Source organism: Leopardus geoffroyi, chromosome A2 (assembly GCF_018350155.1).
Source record: "Leopardus geoffroyi isolate Oge1 chromosome A2, O.geoffroyi_Oge1_pat1.0, whole genome shotgun sequence".
Taxonomy (NCBI): Eukaryota; Metazoa; Chordata; class Mammalia; order Carnivora; family Felidae; genus Leopardus; species Leopardus geoffroyi.
Genome location: NC_059331.1, coordinates 62,013,908 through 62,026,516, shown reverse-complemented (window position 1 = coordinate 62,026,516; position 12,609 = coordinate 62,013,908). Strand labels below are relative to the sequence as shown.

General features: G+C 52.4%; 1 protein-coding gene across 1 annotated transcript; it reads left to right on the top strand.

Annotated features, from left to right (window-relative positions):
• The first annotated feature begins 822 nt into the window (after positions 1-822).
• PURB (purine rich element binding protein B) lies at positions 823-9,357 on the top strand. The gene has a single exon (XM_045494180.1). The coding sequence runs from the start codon at positions 980-982 to the stop codon at positions 1,898-1,900; it is 921 nt and encodes a 306-aa protein (XP_045350136.1). The 5' UTR covers positions 823-979; the 3' UTR covers positions 1,901-9,357.
• The last annotated feature ends 3,252 nt before the right edge of the window (positions 9,358-12,609 follow it).

The window sequence follows — 12,609 nt, the reverse complement described above, 5'->3', positions numbered from 1 at the left end:
TTCCCTAGCTCTTGGGCGTCGTGCCCTCTCCAAGCCTGAACCTTTCCGAGCCCCAAACCTGATGTTTTTGGGCTCTCCCGTGTTTGTTTGATAGCGATCACCGTGATTTTATTTTTGATTGGGTCTTTTTAACGAACGGAGAAGGGCTGATTACTACGCAGCGCGCGGTTTGGTGCTTTGCACGCGTTATATCACGTACTTATCGCTCCCGCTTAGCACGCGGAGGAACCCGTCACCGTGGCGACGCTCATTTCCCCAAGGAGCTCCCGCGCCCGGCCCGCCGCAGCCCGGGGACACCCGCGCCCCAGGCAACGAGCCGGGGGCCGGCAGGGACCGATCCTCAATTCCGCTCCCCTTCCGCCCTCGCAGCGTCGGGATGACGACACCGCGCGCCCACGTGATGCGAGCGCCTGCCACTCCCTGGCCGTTGCCCAGCAACACCACCAGGTGGGCTTTGTTCTGAGTACGGATGGCCCGGGCATTCCCGCACCCCGCCCCCCCGCCATGTCCTTTACTTCCTCTACCTTTAAAAGTAATAACAATCAAAACCGCGGCACTGAAGCACCCCTGAGACACGCAACCGCAAAAGGGGTGCACAACACCGCCGCCCGCGGCCTCCCGCGCCCTCCCCAACCCAGGATGTCCTCCCCTTCCCAGTGCGCCGTGCGCCGCTACGTCACTGCCTCGCGCCCCGCCGCTGCGGGCGCGGCGCTTCCGGCCGCGAGGACGTGTGGGCGGGGGCGGGTGGCGTCAGGGGGCGCGCGCCGGAAGCTGGCGGGAGCCGGGCGGAAGTGGCTGGGCGGAGCGCGGGGCGATGGGGGGCGGCGGCGGCGGCCGGCTATGAGCGGCGGGAGCGCGTGAGCGGCCGGCGGGCGAGGCTGGGGGCCCGGGAGAGCGAGCCGCAGGGCGGAGGGCGGGCGCGAGCGCGGCGGGCGGCGGCGGCGGCCGAGGCGCGGCGGCGGCGGCGGCGGCCGAGAAGATGGCGGACGGCGACAGCGGCAGCGAACGCGGCGGCGGCGGCGGGCCCGGCGGCTTCCAGCCTGCGGCCCGCGGCGGCGAGCAGGAGACGCAGGAGCTGGCCTCAAAGCGGCTGGACATCCAGAACAAGCGCTTCTACTTGGACGTGAAGCAGAACGCCAAGGGCCGCTTCCTCAAGATCGCCGAGGTGGGCGCGGGAGGCTCCAAGAGCCGCCTCACGCTGTCTATGGCGGTCGCCGCCGAGTTCCGCGACTACCTGGGCGACTTCATCGAGCACTACGCGCAGCTGGGCCCCAGCAGCCCCGAGCAGGTGGCGGCGGCGGCGGCGGGCGCCGAGGAGGGCGGCGGACCGCGGCGCGCGCTCAAGAGCGAGTTCCTAGTGCGCGAGAATCGCAAGTACTACCTGGACCTCAAGGAGAACCAGCGCGGCCGCTTCCTGCGCATCCGCCAGACGGTCAACCGCGGCGGCGGCGGCGGCCCGGGGCCTGGCGGCCTGCAGAGCGGCCAGACCATCGCGCTGCCCGCGCAGGGCCTCATCGAGTTCCGGGACGCGCTGGCCAAGCTCATCGACGACTACGGCGGCGACGACGACGAGCTGGCGGGCGGCGCGGGCGGCGGCGCGGGGGGTCCGGGCGGCAGCCTGTACGGCGAGCTCCCGGAGGGCACCTCCATCACGGTGGACTCCAAGCGCTTCTTCTTCGACGTGGGCTGCAACAAGTACGGCGTGTTCCTGCGTGTGAGCGAGGTGAAGCCGTCCTACCGCAACGCCATCACCGTCCCCTTCAAGGCTTGGGGCAAGTTCGGGGGCGCCTTTTGCCGGTATGCGGACGAGATGAAGGAGATCCAGGAGCGGCAGCGGGACAAGCTGTACGAGCGACGCGGCGGGGAGGAGTCCGAGGGCGAGGAGGTGGACGAGGACTGACGCGAAGCGCGCTTCCTCCCCGATGGGCCCCCCGCCCCACCACCGTCCCCTTGGCCGGAGAGCCCCTTTCCCGCTCATCCCCAGGGAGCCAGTGGAGGCGGAGCCAGGGGGGGCCCCATCGGGAGAACACACAATGAAAAATAATACAGTTAATTAAGAGAAATAACCACAAAAGAACAGTCGCGAACAATTAAAAGCAGCAAAGTTCCAAGGAGCTGACAGCAATCTGCAAAAAGAGGACAACCTGAGCAAAATCGTTTCGGCTTCTGTTGTTTCCAGCTGAGGTTTCTGAACTTGCCAGAGTAGCCCTGGAGGGGTCAGAGCTTCCCATGCCCAGGCCGTTGATGACAGCTGAATTGGTGTCACGCCTGGGTGTCCTGGCCTGACCATCTCTCCAGACCTCACTGTCATGGTGTCGATCCCTTCACATTCACTGAAATCAGCATATTGGATCTGGGTCTTCATGGAATTCTTGAGAAGGGAGAGGCCTTTGTCTTTATCCGATTCTGAGAGTACAGGTTTCACGCAAAGGAACGCGGCTCCAAATAATCATGGACAGGGCAAAAGAGCAAATCAGGAAGCCACCAGGGAACATAGAAACCCATTGGGTTCTGTCTAAAATGGCTTTGCGTGGAACCTGGACCAGTGGCTGTCTCTTTGTGGAATTGTTTTTCTGGATGCAGATGGAGTCAGACGTCAGTCCTTCAACTAGAATCTGTTACTAAAGGATTTTAAAAGTTGGCAGAATTTCTCCGAAGATCAGAGCAGTTTTACACTGGGGATTGCTGAGGCAGACGCAGGAAGAAATCTGGCATCAAGCACAAGGAGGACGGAGTGGATGGGCTGCCGCTCACTTTAGTCCACTCCAGGTCTGCAGACACCGAGGTCCTTACCCAGAGATGGTTTAGGGGTGAATGAGAGCCAGGTGCACGTGGCTGCACCGTGCGAGGCCAACGAATTATGGCTACTTCGGCTGTTTGGGCCACTGGTTGGCTGGATTTTAAACCGTAAAACTTGAAGATCCCTGCAAAAGGAACCGTGTGGCTACGAGCCTGAGCTTTAATGGAATGTACGTCCTCCCGGGAAAGTTGGGGATAACCAAAACTGAAGTCTTTATCTACCTTCAGTTGAATCTGTGGATTTGCTCAAACACTAAAGATCCTCAGGTCCAGAATTCCAGCATCATCTATTCTTTTAAAGTAGATTTGTAAGAACTTGATTCATTGTTTCAGTACCTCACAATCGAAGTTGGCAAATGATGGATGAGTGATTCGAGCCGTGTGCCCTTCGGAAGCTGAGATCCATCTGCATGGGGATGAAGAACGTGAAAACGCTATGTCCTGGAAGCATTTTTATACCATCTTGAAATTTCCACAAACTGGCCCTTGGCCAGTTGACCCAGCTGTTTTCCAAGAATAAAAGTTGGGGTTTTCAAGGATCGCCTCTTCTATATTTTAAATGGATTTTCAGTAAAAATGATTTTTACTAATCAAGTTAATCCCACCCCATCAAAAGGTATTTCTAGAAGTGTCACAGACCTAGGTGACTTTGAATTGAACGGGAGCTAACGTTCTTTCCAAAGTTTGTAGGTCTTCCTGTGCGACACCTTCTCAACCAGGAGGCAGGTAACCCCCACCTCCACGATCTTAGTATTTTTTTTTTAACTGCATGCCTGCCCTTTATTTGAGCTGCCTTTTAATTTATTGCGTACCCTTTTTATTATCTTATTTTGGTATTATTCAATCTATACAATCTTTTTGTATTTATTGGGAAATAAGTGATCTACAGAAAGGTCGTTTTCACGCATTGTGGCCGAGAGGGAGAGCAAGAACTGTACATAAAATTAGGCTTTTTTAAAAATTAGACTGATTCAGAATACTGTCGATATTAGATTTTTTTTTTTAAAGTGGAAGAGCCACAAACAATGGTGCCCTTTTCAGACTATTTCTCTACTCTCATCATCCACAGTAGACTTTTTAAACAGATTTTTTTTAAAGCTTTTCCTTTTTTTAAAAAAAACTTTCTCCGTTGCAAAGAATGTTTCCTAAATTGTATGGGAGCAATAGTATTTTTGATGTTTTAATGACATCCGTATACTTGTACTGTATTTTGTACTACAAGGCAGCTGTTTTCAATAATGTCCTGCTGTATTTACCTATGTGTTTTGAGTGTTTATTTCTTTGCTGCGGAGAACAAATCCCTGCATAGTTTTGGTAAGGGCGCCGAGAAGCTGGCATGAGGTTTGCAGAAACTGTTTTGGTTTCAGACTTCAAGGCAGCGATGGAAAGTAAGGTTGCAGCTCTCAGTTCATTGCTGTGACTTTTTCCTTTTCAAACCATGTACGATTCCCATGCAGACCGATGCGTCTGCTCACTTCCGCGAGGGTTCCCGTCGCCCAGCTGCAGTGAGCCAGTTCAGTTCTGCAAGGGTGCAGCGCCTCTCCTTTCTAAGGGGCGGGTTGTCTTTTCTTTTCTTTTCGTTCGGCTGAATTGCAGTCCTAGCCTTGCCTTTCTATTCTGTAGAAATGACAGGGTCTTCGCAGTCCTTCACCAGTGGCTACTAAGCTATAATTAGCTGAATAGAAAGAATGTGGAAGTGGTCTGAGGCATATAGACTATATGCCAGGAGCACTACCATATACGGCATCAGCTTTGGTTACCAGAGAAATTTTCTTAGTCATTAGACCATGTAACAGTAATATATCATATGTAAATCTTTAGATATCAATTTGAGAATCCTCCAAAAACAGGAGCAAAGAATGCATAAGCTATGTGTTGGAAAAAGTAATTTATATTAAAATTTTGACCTGCCTATGTAAGATTAAGTGGTAAATGTCATAGTGGTGGGTTTTTAAGTCTTAGCCGATCTTAGAGGTTGGTTCCTCCTGCAGGGGTGGCTCGGGGCCTCCCTCCTCCCTGCAGGAAGATTACGGGAGGGAGGGCGTTGATTAGCTGTGGCGTTTCACCGACCCTCATTCCGCTCACTGATCTGGGGCAGTAGAAAGCCTAGAAGCATGGAGGCCGTTCCTTTGATGTGCGGTGGGTCCGAAAAGGCTGTGTTTTGGAACTCGTTCATAAACCGTGCTCATTAAGGAAAATCTTGGTTGATTCTGGCCACCACATGGCCTTACAGATGGGGAGACACCCACTTTTTTTTATCTTGTGTTTCGTCGTCTCCTACGAACAGTGATTTTTAGGGCTCATTTTTTTAACTTTGGCAAACATCCCAGCGAATCACATGTTCCAAGTAGTCCTGTTTCTGAGAAGCAGAGAACTAAAATCCCCTTTCAGACAATTGCTAAATCGTTTCTCAAACTACTGCTGTTAGAAACGTGAGAAGTCAAATTTTAGGCACAGGATCAAGAGAGCAAAAGTCTATGACGAGATCCTACGACTCCCTTTTTGGTTTCTATCGTCCCTGCTGTCGTTCAAGCAGGACGGCCATCCTCGGCAGCACAGAAAGGCCCCCGTGCACGCGCTCTGCCCAGGGCGCAATGTCCATCGGCACAGCACCCCAAATCCAAGTGGAAACCAAACGGAAAACCCAGACACCCTATGTTGCTGCGGGAGGCATGTAGATGGTATAAGGGACTGTGGCCGCGGCGCACACGCGGCCACCTGTCAAGTCACTTTCCATAACTTTACTGCAAAACGATGGAGAAGCTTCGGGTGCGGGCAGCCCGTCGCCTCCCGCCGCCTCTGTTCCCTCCGTCGTTCTGCGGTAGTCGCAGGTCTTTTAAGAGACGCGAGCTTCAGTTTTCTCAAAACAAAACAATTCTCCTGTCTTATCCGAAAATGCAGGGTTGTGGGCAAAAGAGGCTGGTTATAATAATGCCCTCATATTGAGTGGTGTGAAAACGGCTGCACACTGCAGGCACCGTGGTTGCCGAGGACGCTTTGTTACGCGTGACCTTGACTGGCTCTACTGGAGGGTAGTCACCCACGCAAGGTGTGGCAAGGTAACCAATCGTTGGCGTCTGCCTTGCTCTGAGGTGGATGAGCTGGAGGAGAAGCTTGAGTGTGTAAGCCGTGCACATGAGTATTCTTCACTGTAAATTGTGTTTTCATTTTTAACCCAGTTGACGGTACTTTGTCCAATGCACAACTGATCTCTCAGTAGATATTCATTTGCAAATAGTGTGGCCTTGATCAGTGAGGGAAGGGGAGAAGTGACTCTGCGTGCGGGCAGGTGGTCCCTTTACCAGGGGGCCACTTGCAACACGCTTAGTGGCGAATGCGCTTGCGGTTCGTCTCCTTTCTGACTGGGGAAAGTTCATGGTTTTGACCCTGGAGGTATGAATTCAATTGAGTTGTCTTCTATTTTTAGGAAGTATCAGAATTGCGCTGATAAGTAACAAAGTTGACTGCTTTGGTGTCCAATCTCAGGTTTTAGAATATATATAGTGGTGTGAAAACCCCACTGTTAACTCTTAAAACAATTTTAATTTAATACACCCTAAGAGTCCCATGCACGAGGCCTGCTCAGAGAGTAAGACCTCACCCGTTTCGCTCCTTTTCCACTTTGTACTTCACTTGAGAAAGTGTCGATGATTTACATTGTATATTTCCATTGGAACCCCGACATATTTCTCAAAGCTAAAGCACTTTTTGATAATGAGATACATGGGATCTTTGTGTGATGTGGGTCACGGTTTCTCAGGCTCCCTTAGATAATCTGCTTATGAATATTGTTCTGTGTAAGAAGAGTGAAAATCTTAGCTGATGTTAGAAAGTTTGTATTCTTGATCCAGAATGCGTTTTGCTAGCTTCCAATGCGCGGGAGAGTAGACAATGCTGCGTTCACGAGGTAATACGTTACTTTCCCTTAAGCCTTAAGGTAACTTTTTGTTTTTTTTCCTGTCAACAACAGCACTGAAGTTCTAGTAAGTGAATGAGATGATCAGTTTCCAGGGTTGCTTTTAGAGTACTGTAAATCAGCTAGTTGTCTTCCTAAACAGTTACCATCCCCCTTCAGTAAACTGGATGGTGGGCGTGTGGGTGGGCTGGGGAGATCATTTGTAGAAAAAAGAAAAGAAAAAAAGAACCACGTTTACCTTAAGAAAAATACAGACACAAAGTTAAAACCGTGCATGTCAGGGCCCTGTGTGAAATTCCAGACATACGTCATGTCCCCGGTTGTTAATCCAGAAAAGCAAACTCCTTGATTTTCAAGTCTGTGCCCAGAAGTTTCCAGAACTCAAGCTCGGAAACGGGGAATGGTGGGCTCCCTTCCTGTATCTCAGTTCACTCAAGTCACTGTTCCCAGCTCTTGGGCTTAAAACGTTTTCATTACTGTTATTTTGCTAACTGTGGTCCAGTTGTCAGTATGGAAATTGGACTTGGGGAAAACAAAAAAAAACAATCCACTTGTACCGTGAAGACTTACTACTCTGGAGGTTTCCAGTTAACACCTGTTTCCCTGATCCAAGTAAGACTTTTATGAATGTATTCTGTATTTCCTGATGAAACAGGGAATATGCCATCAGTGTGATCACCCTTGCTCACCCCCCATCTCTTAGGTTTCATTTGAAAATCTGCCTCCTCCTTCCTCAGATTAGACATTCCGACTGGGACTGGGAAAGCTGGGTTCAGACGGCAGCAGACACCATATTGGTAGTTTCACCGCTCGGTGGGGCTTCTGATAACAGGAGGGCAGAGCTTTATTTGAAGCAAAAAAAAAAAATTTTTTTTCTCCCCCCCCCCCCCCAGAGGTGATTCTGACAAATGGTTTTTTGAAAGGGTCTGACTGTACTTGTGATTAGCATGAAGGTTTGAGTCTAGGAGCAGATGTCATTCCCTACATGTAACGTGTCCGCTGATGTGGATGAGGGGGAGGGTTGGTTCTGTGTTTAGGAGTGATGAATTGTGGGGCCACCGTATCCCGAGAGAGTGGTAGATCTATCCGTGCTCCTTGTGCACGAGTATACTGTAGGCGACATGAGGACATGAGCCTGTCTCTTTTTTTTCCTGCCTTCAGTAACTTCAACACCTAACTCAAGAAAAGTGAGTTAGACTAGACCTCGTTTCCTATAGGCAGCTGTCCATCCCCAGCCTCACACTGTGTTGTAACATCAGGCGAGGTCAAAAGAACTCTGTTTGGAAACAGAATGGCAAGTAGTGGACATAACAGCAGCAGGGAGGGTCCCAAGAGAATTGAAAAAGAGGACTGTATCACTAAGCACACTTGTGTTGTAGGGATTGGTTACAATTTCATTGTAAACAGCTCAGATGTGGGGCACACACCCTTTCCTCCCAGCCCACGTGTCTTCACATCCCAAAACTCTCTGGATTTCTAGAAATTAATAGGTGCAGCAAAAGTCCAAAAACTGAAGTTGAGTCAGTACAGAGCTTACTTGTAGAGTCTGTATTTTACACGTTGTGGTCGCAGGTGAGTCTATTTGGTTGTTTTTCAGTGATTATCAATATTTGAGTAATAACTAAGAATATCGGTGCATTTGAACAGTTAGTGGGGATTTACTCTTCCTTTTGCTCCTTCATGCAAGTGTTTTTCTAGGATCACTTCTAGAAGTCCATTTGTCTTCTGATAGGTCTCCAGGTAACACACTGTCCGTTCTGTAGGCACCTTCACTGCCAGTCATGATCACCAGGGGCTTCCTTAGACCCGAGTCTCCACTCCAAAGTTGGGACTGATGTCCTACCGGTAGAGAATCTGCAGAAGTTGTTCAAATGAGTTAAAACCAAATCTTGACAGCAAGAGACGGAGCTTCCCTGATCTAGACGGACATCTAGGTATTTTATTGGGGGGATGGCTCCGGTCTCTGTGTAAATACCCACATGCTTGTGCATTGTGCACCAAGTGTGTGTTCCTGTGTATGGATTTGTAGAACTGATTTCTGCTTCAAGAGAAGCGGCACCTTTAATTTTATAAGGTCCCCTCCACCTGTAACCCTATAAATATTTGTAAATAGAACACTAAAATCTGTAGCGTTAGGATCAATTTGGGAATATCTGCTGAGAGACCAAAAAGTTCATTTTTTTAAGTACCTTGGTTAAAGAGTAAAGATTATTCCTCTTATTTTTCAAAAGAAGAATGCACTTTAACAAACAGCTGCACGGGCGATTCTGACAAACCCGTGGAGCGCAGTGCGGTTCAGAAATCACACTTCCTGGAAACCGTTCAAAAGCAGAGTGTAGACGGGCTGCTGAGCTCACTGCCTGGAGACCAGCGACTCCGGTGCCAGTCGGTCTCCAGACAAGCAGGGCTGCTACAAAGGCGCAGCGAGAGCACAGCCAGAAGCTTCCGGCAGGCCTGTGACAGGCGGGTCCCGTATTTACCACTAACTAGCAAAACTGACAGAAAAGCAGAGAGAAAAAAAAGTGTAAGAATCCTTACTGCTGGTGTGCACTCCTTACAATAGCGGATTTTGCAAATGGAGTTTTACAGTCTATATTTAAAAATTGTATGTTTGTAACAAATAAAGTATGCAGAAAAGTGAATGACAGTCTTGTGCTGGTGTCTGATTTAAGGAATCAGGTGGGGAGCGGGAGGGAAAGACCACTGACCGTCTGGGGCTCGTAAGTGGGTCTGGAACCGGGTGCGTTGCCACCCGAAATGACCTAAAAGCCAGTGCAGCTTGCATCCGGGAGGCGGCTGGGGAGGCCCGAGCCCCTGGGTTGGTGGCGGGGCCCCCTCCTCAGTCAGCAGTCTGTGGCAAGCCAAGGCTGCAGATTAGTTTCGGCTTTGGTTCATATTCCAGACAGGCTACTACTTGCTTCCCTACCAGATTCCCAGTCCACTGGCTGCTGGGCCCTGTCCCTTCCAGTGGTGGCCAGAAGCCGCTCCCACGTGTACCTCACTGTCCATCGTAGCTGAAGGCAGGGGGGTGGGGAGCAGCCTTACCCCACCTTAAAGGAAAAAGACCAATGCTCAGTCCCTAGATCCCAGTCATGCTTCCTAAACCTTTGGTCTGAGGAAGCCCCTGTACACTTACCAGAGGCTCCCCCAGGAGCTTTTATCTGGGAGGCCTGGGTCAGCTGATATCCATCGTATTAGAAGTTGGATTCTTGTCCAAGCAAAAGTAAAAGTACACATCCCACTGGCTGCCAGCAGCGGCGCCTCGAGAAAAGGCCAGCGGGTGACAAGGTGAGGCGGGTGAGCACCAGTGTGGCGGGGAAGTGGTCTTGACCCCGATGGCCGTCTTGTTGGATGTGAGGGATGGGGTCAAGGGACTAGCAGGGCGTGTCATCCCCCAGCGCCCCGGGTTCTTCCGGATGAGTTAGAGGCCCCGGCCACGAGATGGCCCCTGCACCCACCCACACAGTGTCCCTGGGACTTGAGTCCCTGGCCGTGTCCCCGAGCCACAGAACCGCTGGGGGAGCAGAGCACTGATGCCCAGGCACCACCCGGGACCCCTGCATCAGAGTCTCGGGGACACGCACGTGGTGTTCTGTGAGCTTTGCTCTACCTCTGTAAGTGCCCCAAGGGACCCTCCTGAGTCGGGGATGGGAACCAGTGGCCTGCGGTATCGCGGGGCACAGAGAGAAGGTGGGTGAAGGGCCGGGAATGTCCGCTGCAGGAAAACAAAAGACACCCAGGATGGCGGAGGAGGTCCCAGACTGGCTTTACCCTGTAACCCTGTGCCTCGACTGCCCGCAGCTCCACCCACACCCGCTCGCAGCGTCCGCAGCCCTTCCCGGGGAGGCCGGGTCCCCCGCCTTTGCCCAGGGTCCCGGGCCACTTCCCAGGAGCTGCCGCAGGTGCAAGGCCGCACTCTGACCCCTCGGGGGCGCCTCCGCGGGCGCGCAGGTGCCGCCGCCGCCCCGCGAGCTGCTTTTCGGGAACCCTGAGCTGGCTTCTGTCCCTGCCTGTGTCACACACTAACAGTGTGGCCCTGGGCAAGTATCGGACACAAACTTGAGGCCCCGCGACAGTCTGGTGTCCAGAGAAGCCCCCTGGCGGCCGCAGCCGGAATCTTAGCGCTCGACAGACAGCGAGCCCCACGCGCTAAGCTAGCGCACCGGCTGCGGAGCACAAGGTCCGCGGCGCCCCCGGACGGGCAGCCAGAAGACTGGGGGGCTTCGGGAGACGTGGGGGAGCCAAGTCCCGCGCCCTGCTCTCCGGAGGCCAGGCCGCGAGGCCGCGCGGGGGCGCAGGAGCACCTCCCTCCTCGGGGACCAACCGCTCTACCTCAGATCCCCAGGCGCCTGTCCCCAGAGCCCAGCGGGGGCGGCAGAGGCGGGAAGCCGCTGGGAACCCATTCCGCCCGTCCTCCTGCGCCGCTCTTCGCGCCCTGGGTTCCGGGAGGGCGCGAGCGCACCTGCTCCGGGCCTCCGGCAGGTGGACCGGGTGCCGAGGCTCCTCGCCCGCGCTTCCCGCTTCGGAGGCTATGGAGGGGCGCCCCTGGGGGCCGAGCGCCCCAGTCTCCGCAGCTAGGAACCAGACATCAGCCAAAGCAGGCTTCACTCCTCGCAGGAGGCCGTATTCCCCACGCAGGAGGAAAGTTCGCGTAGACCTCACCGGTGATCGGTATACACCTCAGCGGGCCCAGGTACGGCCTCTAAGCTAGTCCGCGGCGGGAATGAGTCCACATCTACACCGGTTCTCTTCGCTGCGGTCCCACTCCCATGCCAGGAGCCCGCGCGTGCTCCACTGAGCCTTCCAGAACTTCGTAGGGCTCCTGCAGAAAGGCAGGCGGACGTAGAAGGGCCGGGTCACACTCACCAATGCCTTCAGGGTATGGTATCTCAGAACAAAATTAAAATATTTCCCTAAAGTTAAAAAGAGAAAGGTGCCGATTTGGTTCATTTCTATCAGTGGCCAAGAAATAAAATGCTGTGGTCTTGGATCAGGCTGAGCCCCACTCAACCGGGAGCATCTGCAGCACCCTGTGTGAAAATCGGGTTTCCCTGGCGGGGACACAGATGGGCCCAGAGTCACACTGCAGGAGTGGACTGGGGCCAGACAGGTACTTCCTACCAACCCAGTGAGACGAGCTAGTGGACTTGAAAATAGCCCGTTTATGCTATTTTATGGTTTTTGCATCCTAGGTGTCAAACTAAGAAATAGCCAAGTTAAGTAAGAAAGGGCAGTGGTCTGTTACTTGGGTGTCCATCAGGATTCCCGGGGCTGCTCCACAAGCCAGAAGCTGGGGAGGATGGACTGAAGTTGTAGGAGAGGGCTTGGCCCCCACTGGGGCCTTTTCCCGGCTTCCCTACCTTCCTACTCCCCAGACTGCCAGGAAGCCCCCCTGGACGGTCCCACCCTCAAAATTGCCCTGCCATTTGCCCATTTACTAAGCGCCTCTTAATCTGTGGGCATCTTTTTAGCGATTATAACCTCTACACTTTCTTACACTTTGTTTTATTATAAACATTAATTCATACTCTGTTTGACACATGTGAACAGTGGAGAATCACTGTAAAGAAACAGAAATGAAATGTTCTCTCTTTCTCCAAACCCAATACTGTTAAAGAATATACTACCTTTTGAAAAAACTTGATAATTTAAAAACTTTTTTGAAGTTTATTTATTTGGAAAGAGAGAAAGAGAGAGGGGGAGAGAGAGCACATGCAAGCAGGAGAGGGGCAGAGAGCAAGGGAGAGAATCCCAAGCAGGCTTTGCGCTGTCAGCACAGAGCCCAATGCGGGGCTCCAACTCCTGAACCGTGAGATCATGACCTGAGCTGACGTTGGACGCTCAACTGAGCCTCCCAGGTGCCCTAATTTTTTTTAAATCTCAGCAGTTAAGTG